The sequence below is a fragment of the Chiloscyllium plagiosum genome, chromosome 26 (assembly GCF_004010195.1).
Source record: "Chiloscyllium plagiosum isolate BGI_BamShark_2017 chromosome 26, ASM401019v2, whole genome shotgun sequence".
Lineage (NCBI taxonomy): Eukaryota > Metazoa > Chordata > Chondrichthyes > Orectolobiformes > Hemiscylliidae > Chiloscyllium > Chiloscyllium plagiosum.
This window is the reverse complement of record NC_057735.1, coordinates 46208909-46226186: the sequence shown is the minus strand read 5'-3', so window position 1 is coordinate 46226186 and position 17278 is coordinate 46208909. Positions and strand designations below refer to the sequence as shown.

The 17278-nt window shown below is 40.4% G+C and overlaps 1 protein-coding gene across 1 annotated transcript in view; it reads right to left on the bottom strand.

Moving 5' to 3' along the window:
- sycp1 (synaptonemal complex protein 1) overlaps window positions 1–17278 on the bottom strand; it is a 374769-nt gene that overhangs the window by 104565 nt on the left and 252926 nt on the right. The window contains exons 21-23 of the mRNA XM_043716250.1: window positions 10986–11048; window positions 8960–9022; window positions 3709–3825 (exon numbers count right to left, since the gene is read on the bottom strand). Coding sequence (XP_043572185.1) covers window positions 3709–3825; window positions 8960–9022; window positions 10986–11048 — 243 coding nt within the window. The remainder of the gene's footprint in view (window positions 1–3708; window positions 3826–8959; window positions 9023–10985; window positions 11049–17278) is intronic.

Genomic DNA, 17278 nt, shown 5'->3' with positions numbered 1-17278 from the left:
CTGAGGGACTTGAGGCTGTTTTCATTAGAGAGAAGAAGGTTGAGAGGTGACTTAATAGAGACCTATAAGATAATCAGAGGGTTAAATAGGGTGGACAGGGAGAGCCTTTTTCCAAGTATGGTGATGGCGGGCACGAAGGGGCATAGCTTTAAATTGAGGGGTGATAGATATAAGACAGATGTCAGAGGTAGTTTCTTTACTCAGGGAGTAGTAAGGGTATGGAATGCTTTGCCTGCAATAGTAGTAGATTCGCCAACTTTAAGAACATTTAAGTTGTCATTGGACAAGCATATGAACGTACATGGAATAGTGTAGGTTAGATGGGCTTCAGATTTGTATGACAGGTCGGTGCAACATCGGGGGCCGAAGGGCCTGTACTGCGCTGTAGTGTTCTATGTTCTATGTCATTGGTTCAATGCTGTCAAAACAGTAAAATTCAAATTTGATTGGTTTAATATCTTGGAGCATAATTTAAACTGATTGGTTAAATTTGAACTGCTGTGAAAACAAATCAGGTATCTAGGTTACAGCCCAAAATATTACATCTTTAAATTTTCCAGCACACTGTGACATGACAAGTGTTTGCCAGCTTTCACTCTCTCTTAAATGTACAGTACACGCTTTCAACTTCATAACACAAGTCAGATCCAAAAATTAAAATCTGAATTGATAGATTTTTTATGTTGAATTTAATGAGGAGGTGATTCATTGAAAATAAGCTTGCAATGCTGCAGATTTGGTTTTAACAATAAAACAGAAGTTTATTGCACATAAGAAACTAAAATCAAGCCAAACTATTTACTTATAATGTGTTTAAATATTTTAAAAACACACAGTAACACACAATCTCATTAATCACAACAGCAAACCATTATAGTACAGTCAGTTTCTCTACAACTCAATGGTTGTGTTCTTGTGCAAACCATGTTATAGAAAAATTGCACTTTAGAAATTGCGCTTAACACGTTGGGGCTGTAATCGCCTTACAACCAACACAAATTTTAAAAGTTTACGCTGTAGAAACAGCATCCCCAATTCGTCCACTACATTTCAGCATATTATAACAGAACAACCTATAATCAAGTATCAGACAGAGTTCTTTTTTCTATCACAAATAGGATTTGCATTTAACTGTGGCCTCTGTCCTCAGTTTGAGAATCTGATAACCTCGTCCTTGATTCTTCATCCAACTGAGCTGAGATTTTCTCAGCTTCACATAAGCCTTACATAGTGTTGAGCCAAACACTTCTGGTCTGTAACTTTTAAACTAAAATTTTTACACTGAGTTAATCTATTTCTTAACAGTCCTAAACTATCTTGTTTTCTCAGGAGCAAATGTGTCAAACATCAAGTTTCAATTTCCTGAAAATTTACAAAACTGAAGCTAAAAGCGTTTTTCAAGTTATGGATGTTTCCTTTAATCAAAAGAAAACCTAATGCACAACTGTTTACCCTCCCAATGAAAACAAAACACCATTGTCTATCAAAAACTCTCTTTATCAGGTTGATTTTTTTTAAAGAAACCACCATGGCTAAAGAAATACTTCCAGTTAATCATTAAACCTCTCTAGATACCTAGACGAAACAAACGTTCCATTAGCTTGAATCCAAACTCTAAAGTAAATGGTATTAAAACTTAGATAAGTGACACACTTGTATCTCACCACAGTAAAAGTATCTAGCTTGATTGGCCAAATGGCCTCCTCCATTGCCATAACAAGTCTACTCTAACATAATGCATTTCAAATTTTGTGAAAGGAGTCAATAAGATGTCAATGTTAAATAAGCTTGAAGGGCAACCCTGGACATAAAAAAAAAGTTGTCCTAAGTGATCTCCATTCCTCAGAAGTGTAGGATTGAGCAAAAATCCCCATACTGGATCAAAATCCTGTACTTTTCAAATAACATTTAAAAGTTAAAAAAAAAGACAAGGCAGTTGGGCCATGCTCTGGGAAAATACACAGACACAGAGATAGCTGCTAGGAACAATTGTTTAGCCCAAAAATTCAATTCACACCTCTACTCTAAAAGAACACTTAACCAGACCTAACAGTCTAGACTCGAGCTTATCTTTTACCTTTGGGCCACCTCAACCCAGACATTATGGAACCTATATAGAAAACAGGACATTCAACTTCTGTCAGTATTCATGCACAGAGATTCTGGACATTCCACTTAATCAAAATACATTCACACCTACTCTTAACTACCAGGAAGCCAACTGACCTCAAAAGGAAACACCTGTAACACAATGGCAAGCGCAGATTTGGCATGAAGATAACAGCCCATAATTAGTGTAATTGTAGGCTCTGATCTGACATGAGACAGCTATCTCCTCAGCTACCACCAGGAGAGGGATCCCAGAGGGCTACCGCTCTGAGGCCTATCGCCGCAAGTACCACCAGGAGAAGGATTCCAGAGAGCTAACGCCCTGAGAGCTAACTCCGCCGCTACCACCAGGAGGACAATCCCAAAGGTCTACTGCCCCAAGAGCTTTTCCACACAGCAACCACTGGGAGAGGGATCCCAAAGAGCTATCGCCAGGGGAAGAATCCCAGGTAGCTATTGCATCGAGAGCCATCTCTGGAAGAGGGATCCCAGTGTGATTCGCCCTAAGAACTATCAGCATAGCTATATCCAGAAGAGGGATCTTGACAGTCATTCCAAGACCTACTGTCACAGGCCTGCTCCTTACCAGGGGAACCAACGGCAACTGACCATGACCAGCACACCTGAGAACTGACAAACTCTGAAAACTACTAACCCAACCGACACCACAAAGCCTCAGGTACATCCTGAGCTGAAAACTGGCTCGCAAAAAACAAGAAAGCAAGAAGAATCAAGTCCTCACCTGATAAATCCAAATTGTAACTTATTGCATCAATGGACTCAACCCAGACCGAAGGCATACACCATCCAAAATCTTCTTCGAGGCAAGAGGAATGGCAAGCAGGAACAGCCCCCTGCACTTCAAAATCATGAATTCTTGCCAGTGGTAAACTTAATTCCCAAGGCCCCAAAGTTTTCCAACCTAGGTAGCTGGTGGCGGGTGAAGGGATGTGGTGACAGTGCAGGAACCCCAAGGTTAGGAAGTCTGATTAAAGTGCCTGTGATTAAAACTGCTGTTTAGCTTCTAATAGTGTTTTAGCCTCTGTTTGATAATGTATTTAATTACTGTCCTCTGTATAATTGTGTTATTTTCACTATTTTATTGCAATTGCCTTTTACTTCTTGTATTATACTTACCTTTAAATAAACACAAACATTATTTTGCCTTAAACATCTGTCTACTGCCTTCTTCATTTCACATTCCTAAACAAGTCCAGTGTCAGAACCAGGGATCGGGAGGTGATTCGAACCACCTAAAAATCAGCAAATTATTGACCACAAACCAGAAACCCAACAAAAGTCCAGGCCGCAACCCTGACCTTCACTTCTGTTCATGGTTAGCATGACACACAGATAACCTCGGGAATATATCTGATGACCCTATAAATGATTCATTTCTGAAATAGATGAGAACTCAGACTAGCCATCCCATGCCTCACTGATAACTCTGCTTCATATTGGCAAATTATATTGGAAGGACTGAAAATTTTCAGCTTTACAGTAAACATTTTGATGTCACATTCACTATCTATTAAAATCAACATTACCTTAGTTAGATTTTGGTGCATCAACAAAATTTGTAATGTTAACATGAATTACCTCTCCATTTAATTTTTCATTGTCAAGCTTCTCCTTTTCAACTGCCTTCTCAAGGCTCTGAATAGTTTCTTCAGATTGCTTGTTGAGACTCGTTAATTGTAAATTCAATTGTTCTATCTTTTTTTTGAACAGAAGCATTGTTAGATAAATTAACTTTTATTTTTATCAAAATATTGTTTAGAGTTATACATATTATGCAGTGAAGAGAAATACAAATAATTGACATTAAATTATTTTAACGATCACCTAAGCTATTTCCAGTAATTACTAGCATTTGAAAAATCTTATTCATCTTATCTTTGAAACCTGCCTCATACAGCTGGACAGAACTTAAATAACTCTGACCTTTTCTCCATCACCCTTCCTTTAATTCACCATTGATGACAGAGGTTTGAATTACCTTAGTCATCCTTATTGAAATTCAGATATAAACTTTATGCCTTTTCAATTCCATTATTTCAACCATGAATAGGTTACAGGGGAGACAATGGCCTATTGGTATCATCACTAGACTATTAACTCAGAAACTCAGCTGAGGTTCAAGGAATCTGGGTTCAAATTCTGCAATGGCAGATAGTAGAATTTGAATTCAATAAAGAATCTGGAATTAAGAGTTCAATGTTGACCATGAAACCATTGTTGATTGTCAGGAAAACCAGTCTGGTTCATTTAAGTCCTTTAGGGAAGGAAATCTGTCATCCTTACCTGGTCTGGCTTACATGTGAAGCCAGAACCAAAGCAACGTGGTTGACTCTTAATTGTCCTTTATGCAATTCAGGATGAGCAATAAATGCTGACCTAGCCAGAGACACCCTTCAGTGTTTGGATCCAAAAATAACAGTTTCTGCGTTCATTACTGAAACAGTTTTACATTGTAATACATCACACGATTCTTGCAATTTCAGAGGCAAAAAGAGTTATTGGTCAGGGGTAACATTGGGAGAAATTGTGGCTGAGAGCTCACTCAATATGCAAAGGCAATGTAAATGTTGCAAGAGTGTTCCAATCCATGCAAAAGCTTATAAAGCACCTGTAGTTTTGAACATTGGTCGAATATAGTTGAGGACATTTCTGAGAATATTACAGCAAAAATCAGGATCCTTGCTTCATGGAGAAGTTGAAAGAAATGTTGCTGCAGCCAGTGCAAAAGAGCTCCCATTTTGATGACATGGCTAGAAGGTGAACATATCTTTGAGGCAAAGAGCCTACTTGGAAGGAATTAGCCAAAGAAGCACTGTACGGAGGACTTGGTTCAGTTTTATAAGAAATCATAATACTATTTTTACTTGGAAAGGATAATCTTATGTCTTTGCCTTATTAGTATTTCTTAAAAACTTTTACTTCTTAATCGTACATCATTTTATATTTTCCCCAAAATTTGATGCTGTAACAATATTTACAAAAGTGTTGAAAAAAAAACAACTAAGGTTCTATTCTTAACCAGTCTAAATGCAATTCACTTATCTAGATTTTGTTTCCTGTTAACCTTCTCAATTACATGCTGCATCTATATTCTACAGTTTTGTGCCTCATGCATTAGAACACCTAGACAGCTTGGCTCCTTGGAATGCTGCAACAGTTATTCATTTAAGTAACTTTAATTAAGCTTTTTCATTTTTCTGCCAAAGTTGAACAATTTCACATTTTCTGTCATTATATGGTATTTGCCAGATTTTTGCCCACTCACACAACCTATCTGCAGCTGTCTTCAAACTCCATATATCTTCAGAAGAACTGGCACAATGTAAATAACATTGTGACATCTGTTCAGAAAGTAGATCCAGGTCAGCGTGATAAGATCCTGATGATCAGGTATACATTAATTGAGTAGAAGTCCTTGTGATTCAAAGAATTTAAAGCATCAGGCTTATCGGTGGGAATGCAGGGTGGCATCGATGCAGTAAATGACATCCTGGATTTGGGAAAAGCTACAAATTAAATGAAATAAGGGGCTTTCCTGCCAGTTGTCCTAGGGTAACAAAATGTGAATATCTGCTTCAGATAACATGAGTCCAATCTGATTCGGAATCCCAAATTCCACCCAGATAAACAAATGGTTGCCCACATACGTTTACAGCATTTTTGCAGCTGAACCTGAGACAGGGTCTTCATAAATGAAGTAGTTCAGCAAACCACCTGACAGTGGTGTGATAGATTGATGCTAAAACTGTTGTCCTTTTTTAAACAACATTGGCTGTGGCATTTAATAGGTTGAAAAACCCAAAGCCACTTTTGACAGTTATTTTAAGATGAAAGTTAAGTATGCAAGTGAAGAAAAAAGGTATCAATCCATGAGCGGGGTAAGGAGTCAGGTGAGGGAGTGGTACAGGTGACAAGTGAGTGGAGAGGTGTAGATGCCATGTGGATGAGGGGGTGTGAGCCAAATGGTGGGGGATAAATGTAGTAGGTTGGTGAAGGGTAAGATACCAGTTGGGTAAAAGGGTAATGTGGTAGGTGAGTAAAGAGATGGATACCAGGTGAGTAGGGGTTTCAGATGCCAGGTAACTGGTTGAGAGGTGGAATGGGTCAGGTATCAGGGGTATGAGGAGAGGGTATCCAGTCCAATGTTTGGGAGTGGATGTCCTAGAGTTGGCTTGGATCTCTGTGAGTGACTGAGTGATTGTGTTGTGTTGAGTCAATCCAATAGGAAGCCAGAAATTGGAGGAGATTTTAATTTCTATAACTTTTCTTGGCTAACTATTCGGGTAAAAAATTTAACTTAGAGATGGAAGCTTTTACAGATGTTCCAGATTTCTATCAGAGATATCAATTTTCAGGCAGTCACCAGATAGTCAGTGCATCATGGGTTCTGAGAAGTCCTGACATGAATCTGTTAGATTACATCAGGTCTCCAACTATCTGAAGACAGGGGAGTCTTGACCATGATTCAGTCATCTGTTTAATATAAAAATAAGCTACAGATTGAGTGAGTTTACTAACATCATCTTGGAAGAAGCTGAAAACAAATTCATTCATATCCTGTAGTGTATCGGGTTGGTTGGGGAGCATGGAGTGGAATTAGAAATTTAGCGAGGAGGTAGCAGAACCATTAAAAATGTGATGTAGAGTGTCGGTGTTGAACTGGGTTGGGGGGGGGGGGGGGGGGTCGGGGTCAGGCAAAACTCACACGATGCCAGGGTAAAGTCCAACAGGTATATTTGAAGCTACGAGCTTTCGGAGCCTTGCTCCTTTCTCAGGTAGCGAGTGAGAGAGAATACATTGAACAGATTTTATAAGTAAAAGATCAAAGTGTCATATAACTTATGCAAATGTATTGAACAAATCTAGTTGACAGAATGGAGATGCAGATTTCGATTGCATCCAACTAGTAGACTTATATATTGATAGAACAGTGTGAAAGCAGACCATTCGGCCCATCGTGTCCATGCCAACCCTCGAAGAGCATCCCACCTGGGGCCACTCCCCCTTACCCTATCCTTGCATTTACCATAGCTAATCCCTGGACATTTTGGGGCAATTTACCCATGGCCTATCCACCTCACCTGCACATCTTTGGATTGCGGGAGGAAACTAAAGCACCCGGAGGAAACTCAGGATACGGGGAGAATATGCAAACTTACCGCAAGTAGTTGCCAGAATGTAGAACTGAACCTAGGTCCCAGACAATTTGAGGCACCGAGCCACTATGCTGCCCCAAGTTTATAGTTTTTTTTAAACTTTTGGTTAGAACTTTTTATTTGTAGTAAACAGTTATGTACAGAATGTGGTCAGTGATTGCTTTTAATTTGACTACATCAGACAGGTAAATTAGGAACTTTGATTAAATCATTATCTTTCGTGATAACCCAGATAGTGATGGGACTTGAATATCATTACAGACAAGCAATTGTGTCGTTATGTAATGTGGTGACCAGAACCGCATACAGAACCTAAGCTGTGATCTAACCAGTGTTTCATATAGTTCCAGAAGTGCAGCTCTACTTTTGTATTCAATATTTCACCCAATAAAGGAAAGCTTCATGTAAGACCACTGTACTAGATAATGCAGCTGTCTTGCAACTTTCAAGAACACGTGCACATGCCCTCCAAGGAGGCCACTTCCTCGACCGTTCTCATTAAGCTCTTGTCTATTGTGTATTCTCTTATTTTGTTTGCCCAAGCCAAATGCACAAGCTTGCACTTCTTTGAACTGAATTCTATATGTCACTTATCCACTCACCTAATCAAACAATTGCTGTTATCCTGCAGATGAAAGCCATCCTCTACACTATCAACTACATGGATAATTTTTGTGCCTTCTACAAACTTCCAAATCACACCATTCATGTTTAAGTTTAAATCATTAACATCTACCACAAACAGTAGGGGACTCAACAATGAGACAAGTCAAACACCACTGGAAACTGCTCCCTATTCACAAAAATATCAGTCAGCCATTAATGTTTATTTCCTGTCACTTCAACTTATCACACCCTCTGTAACATGGCCTTTAATATTTCTGTCTAGTCCGCTATGTGGAACCTTGTCAAATGCTTTGTTAAAATATATATTACAACATTTACTGCACTACTTCCATCAATTTTACTTGTTATTTCCTCAAAAAGTTAAATTAAGTTAGTAATACATGACATTGTCTTAACAAAACTGCTGATTATCCTTGACAAAGGGACTACAGGATTGACTGTCCATAGCATACCCCACCTAAGTTTTCATTCCACAAAAAGAAGCAATGTCAATGGATAGAATTTTTGTGCAGGATATAAACAAATACCTGAGCATCTACCACTATTTTTTACATGAACAAAGCCAAATTCTCCTTTTTATTTCAACAAGCAGTGTAGTTTCAGCTGCAATAGTGAATTACAAATATTGTCGTTTGTGCCCTCAGATCTGGTTTGATAACAAATAAATCATCTGCTGGTGTGCCCCTAAAATATACCTAACTTCAGAAGTGCACATAATACTGAATATGCTTTTTTAAAAAATTTGTTACCATACTAGTTATTTTAGTGACCATATCAACTTAGGTGAAATCTTGTCCTGAAGGACAATCGACCATTGCAACTGGAGTATGCCTAAGTTTAAATTAAAACAGAAGCCAAAGAGGTAACTTGTGTCCCATTAGTCAGGGCTGACTTCAAACCTGTAAGAAGTCAAACGTCAAGATCCAATTGCCTCCTGTGTCACACATTTAGGCAATTTTTGTATCCCTTTCACATTCTGTATTTTAAAGCAAATGAAGCCAACTAAGCTGCTACAGATATCTGTCATGGACTTTGTTTTTACATACCTCAGTTTTGTAAACATTGCAGTGCTTAGTTTCTTCTATAAGTTTCTTTTTCAAGCTCTTATTCTATCAAGGGAAATGATAAAGTAAAATACATTTATAATTGAAGAACATAATACAACATCTCTTATATTTGAACACAAACTTAGCTTTGATTCTCATAATTCCAGTGAGGTGAAGCTGCTGCAGGAAACACACTTCATATGTTCATTTAAAATGTCTGAATTTCCAAATATTAAATTGAATGCTGGAAATTTCAATTGGGAATTAGATCTGAAAGCTTGTAATACACAACAATAAAAAATATTTCAGTTGGTACGATTTAGTTTGGTATGTGTTATTGGAATAAGAAAAAAATGTAACTTTATGAGCTAAAAACCATTTAGCAATACATGAAAAGTAATGACTTTCTCAGGTCCACCCAGGTAACAGCCATCATTTTTTTTCTCCTTCCTCACATTCACTTTATTGGTGTTACTCCATACATCTCCAACAAAGTACGTGCTCTGTCACTCATGATTGTAGAGATGATGTGGGGCACTAGTGTTGGACTGGGGTGGACAAAGTTAAAAATGACATAACACCAGGTTATATTCCAACAGTTTTATTTGAAAGTACAAGCTTTTGGAGCACTGCTCCTTCATCAGGTGCCCATTTCAGCTGGGTTTTGTTGCTATTTCTACTGCAAATCTATCTTCACTGATCAGTATATACATTGAGACTCCTATGGTAGCCTAATAAAATCAGCCTCCTTATCTCTATGTTCACAGCAGAGTAGAATTAAAACCTTCAAAGACTATTAAAAAGAGCAAAATTAATAAAATGAATAAATGTCTATGATTTAAATCAAATAACCCATGTTTTCAGCTGAGTTTGATACTTAAATCGATCCTGCGGGATATTGGCTAATTATCAGATTATTTCTCACCATATTTTGTGCAAACTCATTAACCGCAATAAACAAATACCTGAAAAGTGCCCAGACTATCTCAGATTCACCCTGGAAAGGCAAGGTATTTTCAAAGTTTGAGCAACAAATGTAGCTAGCTGTCTCACAGTGTTACTATGCAGTGGTTACACAAGTGATGTTTACCAGTAATAGGATGCTGTATTCAAGCCAAAAAAAAAGTTGCCTATCACACAAGAGTAACATACTATATGAATTTCAGTGTCAATGAGATGTTTATTTTGTTGGCTATATATCTCAAAGACTGGTGGATCATGTCAACAGCACATCCTTTTGGGTATTCACAACAAGCAACGTACCGCTTATACCCAATAAGCCCTCACTTGCAACACTTGCAACACAGTGTGCAACATCATGTGATTCTGCAATTGGACAACACTTGCTGGATAATCAATATGTGACGAATTATGTCGGCAACTGATCTAGATTTCTTTGTAAACGGAATGCTGTCCATCTTTTAACCTAACAAAATTGGTGACAACAATTGTTTGGTTATTTTTGGGGCAATCCCTAAATGCAAAGAATAGTGGGTACATTGCATAGTTTAGAATTTGCGTTATAAAGAGCTGGAATCATGGATAGAGGGACACAGGTTGCCACAGAGGCCATAAAGGACCAGAGGTGAGTCAAGAGGCATGGCAGGAATAGGTCCATGTATGGGGCATGAGCAGCATTTGGGAAAGGTGTGGTGACAGGTAAAAACTAGTCCTGGATCGCCAAGGCTGGCTTTCAGACAGTCTTTAGAATTCTCTGATGGTGCCTCCACATTGTTTTTGGGGTCACCAAATCCCACCCAGCAGAAATGAAAACATGACTACTTTGTACACTTTCACCTCAGTCAGATTGCAGAATCAACCTGCCTCAGGAGCGAAAATCGTCACAAAATCAAATCGTTTGAATAATAATTTAGGACTGAAAAATACTCCATGAACATGTACATTCTAAATTTCTATTTTAAAAAATGGTAAAATCAGTCTCCATTTTTAGAGCACTTCTAGTACTAAGGTTAACACTTTGTTATTCATCATTTCTATCAAATATAAATTCAGCAATGTTTTGTACCTCTTGATTTAGTTCTTCATTGGATTTGTTCTTATTTTCAAGTTGCTTTTTCATGCAGTTCAGCTAGAATTACAATGGGCATTAATTAAACCTTTGTATGTGAAACAAGTGAAAAATAACAAATTTGATGTGGCCAGTGAAAACGTAAGACATGGTCTTAAGAAGTACATTGGCAAAAGCACAATAAGGGCCAGGTGAATGTTTGTTTGATTTGTTCATATTTTCATTAATTTTTCATGGCAACAAAGGAAAAAGGTAGAGTAGATGGTACCCCTTACCTGTTTCAGCTGTGTTTTCCTTATAAATTGATCTTTTTCTTCAACTTTTTTCTGCCTAACTGTTCCCTGTCCTCTTCTAATAACTTGTCAAGATTTTACTGGCACCAGCATAATAGCCTTGGAGGAAATGGTTTGGAAAATGCTGGGGCATTGTGTCAGGATGATTCCTAACTCAGTCATGGCGTTGGGGAAGTTTCTCCGTAGCAGATTGGAGGCGGGGGAGGTGGTCTGGAATAGATGCCTGGTAAACAAAGATGTTGCAGCCAATTTGGATAATTAACGGTCCAATCAAGGATAATTTTGTTGCACCACAGATCCAATACTGCCACTGGAGAGCCTCCGCTAATCGGTAGAAACTATTGCCCTATCATCTAAGATTTTATTTTATATCTTTCAGGGACTCCTACATGTTGATGTACCTTCATGTATTCCAGCCTATCTCCATAGTGATCCATTTGTCTAATTTCACAGTTCAGGCTCCAGTGTTATCCCAAAGAGACAGAAGAGCAGTTGTACAGGACTGGATAACAATCTGTATACCTATAGGGCTCCAGAATCTTCCTCCCTGCTACATCGCTTCCTTCTGACTCCATACCCGCTTCCAACCCTACCTCCTGTAGCATATTCACAATCCCACCTGACCTTCTGCTCTCTGATGCTGAACGTTCTGTATTCAGCAAAGGTTACAGCTTTATCTCACTGCGTACCCACCTTAATGAATTTCTGGCATCCATGAGTGAACTTTTCTTCCGTTGCCTTTGCTTCTTTGGATAGGAGTCCTCTCCCTGTCTCACAAATCCCTTCAACCTGCTGCAACACTCTCCCTCCACCAGGACTCCTTCCTCTGGCATTTTATCTGTACTCGTTCTGTTCATTCAGAACTGTTGGCATGATACTGGTCAGCTCAATCTTTCTGCTACCCCTACCCATTCCAACCTATCCTCCTGAGAACTGATGCACTCTGTGCTCTCAGATCTAACCCTCTCATTTTAACTCCTCTCATTTTCTTCAGGTCAGAGTGGTGGCTATGTGTAAGTGCATGGGCTCCAGTTATGCCTGCCCCTTTGTGGGGTATGTGGAACATTCCTGTTCCAGTCTATTCCGACCCCCACCCACAACTCTTTCTTCGATATAGCGACTATATCATTGGTGCTGCCTCTCTATTGCATCCGGAATTGGGAAAGTTTATCGATTTCACTTCCAATTTCCACCCTACTCTCACTTTCACCTGGTCAATCTCTGATTCCTCTCTTCCGTTCCTTGACATCTCTGTTGTCATTTCTGGGGATAGACTGGCCACTAATATCCGCTATAAAACCATCGACTCCCACAGCTATCTGGATTATACATCCTTGCACCCTGTTTCCAGTAAAGACTCCACTCCATTCTCCCAGTTCCTCCCTCTCTATCCAGTGAGGCCAACTTCGACAAGAGAGCCTCTGAAATTTCCACCTTCTTCCTCAACAGATTTCCCAGTACTGTTGTTGACAGGGTCCTCAGCTAGGTTTGACCTATCTCGCACACTTCAGTCCTCACCGCCTCTCTTCCCTTCTGCGTCAATGATAGAGTCCCCCTTCTCCTTACCTACGATCCCAACAACTATCATATCTAAGGGATCATTAGCTGCCATTTCTGCCACATCCAGCAAGGTGCCACCACTGGACACATTTGCCATCCCCTCCCTTGTCAGCCTTCCGCAGGGAACATTCCCTCTCAGACACCCTGCACTCTAAACACAACCTCACAGTCTTACTGCACCTTGCGCTGCAACTGCAGAAGGTGTAACACCTGTCTGTTTACTTCCTCCCTCCTCCATATCCAAGGGCCCAAACATACTTTCCAGACGAAACAGCGCTTTACCTGCATATCACACAATCCAGTCTACTGCATTCACTGCTCACATTATGGGCTCCTCTACATTGGGGAAATGAAGCATAGACCAGGTGACACTTCACAGAACACTTGCCTGACCAACACCTCTGTCTCAAGTTTGCTGCAGGAAGCAGGAAGAACAGCACCTCATTTTCCATTCGGGATCCTGTAAGCTTCCTGTACTTAATATTGAGTTCAATAATGACGTGGAGGCACCAGTGTTGGACTGGAGTGGACAAAGTCAGAAGTCACGGGTTGTAGTGATTTTTTTTGAAATCACAAGCATTCCGAGTGCTGCTCCTTCATCATGTGAAGTCTCCATATCAATTTCACCTGACGAAGGAGTAGCGCCACACTGAAAACTTGTGAGATCAATAATGTAAGGGCCTAAGCTCTCCCATGTCCTTATTCCAACCCCTCCATAAACTATTGTTATCACAACTCCCATTATTAGCCATTAATAGTCCCCATCAATAACTATTCACTTCCTGACCAGATTGTTATCCACTCCTTTGTCTGTCCAACTGCTTTTCTCTCTCTTTGGGTTCTATTCCCACCCAATGTTTACTCCTTACCCTTCCCCCCTCCCTATTTTATGCAAATAAACCCCTATCCATTGGGCCATCGGTGAGCCAACACTACCCGGATATTGTGTGAGGAGGCATTATATGTCAGCACCACATTTCACTTAGGATTGTACTGGGCCAACGCCTTAAATGACAATAGCTGTTTTCTCACTTCCCCAAAAGCTACTTCTTGGCTACATGACTAGTTCTAAGCCTGATTATTTTTCAATAGTGGGTGTAAGGGTGCTGAGATGGAGGCCATGTTATGTGTGAATTTCCTGTAATAATTCACCAACTCAAGTAAAGACCTGAGCATCGGTACAGATATGGGAGCCAGGACACATTTGACTGCCCTCACTTTAGTTTCCTACAATTGTAACCTAGTCTTGTTGACTACATAGCCCAAGTAGGTCATTTGGGGTACCTGGAAAACACATTTTTCCCTTCTGAGATGTTTAAGCGCTATGTCCAAATTCTCCAAGTACTCTTTGTTTTTCATTTCATCTTTTTTACACCCTAAGGGGCCCCAGCAATCGTCCTTATATTCTTCCCACACTACTCATGGCTGTGCGCGAATGTGCTGTGACTCAGTAAAAAGACACCGTTGCGCAAGAAATTTATTCTGTACTTTCCACCACCAGGAAAACACCCAAATTGCTAGTGAAACATTACCAACCAAAGCCAGAAAAGGGCAGTGTTTGTATCAAAAATTGAAGGGACCAAATAAAGCACGTGGTGCCAATCTCTCCCTAAAGGCATTAAGAGAATTGGTGGATACAACATGCTCCCTCTCCAATAACACCCAGACTTGAACATAACCATGGAACATGGGCAGGCAATCAGCAGAGACAACTCCCTCCAGGCCCGCTGCCTAGACCTGTTTATAGTCAGCCTGGCCAGTGCCAGGAGTAGACCCATGAGGAGATCCTCCAATATGCCACACCCCTTTGTACCAGATGGCCAAAGGTCAGGAATGTGAAGCTGAAGTGCAACCAAAAACATAACAAAAGGTTTTTCAGGTACTAAAAAGGGAGTGGCCATACCCAATAAACACATGGCCTACGAACTCCACAGCACCGCAAAATAAGCAATTGGGCTAGGAGTCCATGAATCTGCGGTTGAAGGGAACTGCTGAGTGCAACAGCCTCCACACTAGGTTGTTAAGGGAGAGGAAGGACACCTGCATAGAGAGCTCTCCAGTCGGGAACCCCACTACCCAGTAGCAAATAATCAATGCTGGACATGTTCGGGCAGTGGCTGAAGAAAAAGAGGTGGATGATGTGTAGCAGCAGTCTGCAGAGAGCCCACCATTTTCCGCCCTGAAGGACATATAACATAAATTCTGGAGGTGGCTAAGGTTGTTGGGCACAGGTTCCTGAGGAATCAAGTGCTCTTTGTTGGTCTTAGCAGTTATTAGCATATCATGCAGATAAATAGCAATCTGGAGCAGACCTTGGAAAATGTCCAATGTCCACTGGAAAACGGCACAGGCTGATGATACCCCAAATCACAATCTTATATACTGGTATACATCTTTATGGATATTAATTGTAGCATATGCCTGGGACTCGTCATTTAGTCACAATTACAGGTATGCATGGCTCATGTCCAGCTTTGTGAAGGACAGCTCCATGGCCAGTTTCGCATACAAGTCATCTATGTGAGGGCCTGAGTATTTACTCAGCTGTCAGAAGCAGTTTACCATTCACTTAAAATCTGCACAAAGGCAAACTGAGCTGTCAGACTTCAGAAGTGGCATGATCAGTGCTGCCCATTCCTCAAACTGTACTGGTTTGATGATTCCTTCGCTTTCCAGCCTCCTGATTTTTGCCTTGACTTTAGCAGCTAAGGCAAATGGCACTGGAGGGGCCTTGCAGAATCATGGAATTGCTTTCTTGTCAAAGTGCAAGGTAGCCTAGCCTCCTTTGATAGTCTCTAAACCTTCCTGAAAACAGCTGGATAATCAAATGGTGGCTCAGTGGTTAGCACTACTGCCTCACAGCTCTAGGGTCCCAGGTTCAATTCCAGCCTCAGGCAACTGTCTGCATGGAGTTTGCACATTCTCTCTGTGTGGGTTTTCTCCCACAGTCCAAAGATGTGCAGGTCAGGTGAACTGGCCTTGTTAAATTGCCCATAGTGTTAGGTGCATTAGTCAGAGGGAAATGGGTCTTTGAAGGATCGGTGTGGACTTGTCGGGCCAAAGTGCCTGCTTCCATACTGTAGGGAATCTAATCTTATTTTGGACTTCACTCAGCAGCCATTTTCTAATCAAAAAATGTTGAGCCAGTCAAGGCGAATTTTCTCAACCAATTCCACCCAATCAAGCTTGGGCACAAGCCTTTTATAACAATCAGTAGTAATCGTACCAACTGTTTCTCACAGGAGACCAAAACAAAAATTGTACCCTTAAACTGTGAAGGTTTCCTAGTACATGTTGTCAGACTGGCTGAGGCCTTGCGCACACCTAATGGTTGGAGTACAGAGTGAATCTTGTTAAAGACAGGTTCTGCAAACACTGATACAGTTGCATCAATATTGACCTTCATGAGAACTGGATGACCATTTAACCAGATGTTAATTTTGATTGGTTCTGATTTGGATGTTGTGAAGCAATTTAACTCTTCCAAACCCCATTCAGATGGACTTTCCAGGTTGTGCACTCTCCTGCATACCGGCCTGTGAGTTCTCTTACTCAAGTCAGACCTCATAGGACTCCTTTGCTGTTTCAAGTCCACATACTGGCAGCAACCACAATGGCTTGCTGACCCGGATCCTGAAGAACATTTTCGCCATTTGGGTGAGCAAATGGCCTTGTTTAGGGATTGTGCTGTGGGTTGACCTAGCTCCCTCTGCTCAGAATATATCTTATGTGAAGCTCTGCAATTGCCTACACTCAAGTGGTGTTTTCCAAGCTCATAGAGATGAGGACGTCCACTTCCATTGGGGTGCCCTGTAGCTCACATGCCCCATTTGTTTGCATTTTCCTCAGCTGCATACTGTTCTCTCTCGTCACCACTGAAATAATTGCACAGAAGCCAGTATCCCATCAGCAAATCACCCTTTGTTTACATGAGCACAGTACATGGATTCTGACCAGCTAACTCAATGTCAGTCCCTAGAGTGATGAGACTCTGAGACTCCTGTTTAAATCTGTCAGCCACAGCTCCCTGAATGGCTGAGGTTAACAATCCCAATCAGGGATCTCATACTTTGCTCAACTGAAAAATGAATTGCTTTTACATAAGGTGACAGTGTTAAATCACTATCTCCTGAAAAAGAAGGGTTAGACCTTAGAAAGAACTTAAAATAACAATGATCTTAAATTTAAGCACAGGATAAAATTAATTCAACTATTGTGCAGACTAATTCCAAGACGTGGTGGATTGAGATTCTCTGTCCAGACCATTAAAAAATAAGCAGAAATGGAAGAAAATGAAAATCACTATTAGAGCCTGAATGCAGTTAAAAAATAGGAATCAAGCTTTTCTGTTAAATTCACAAAGGTCTACAATAATTTTTTAGCGTTCCTTGCTTCTAATTAACAGCAATTCCCATCCATCTTTGCCTCCAAGCGACA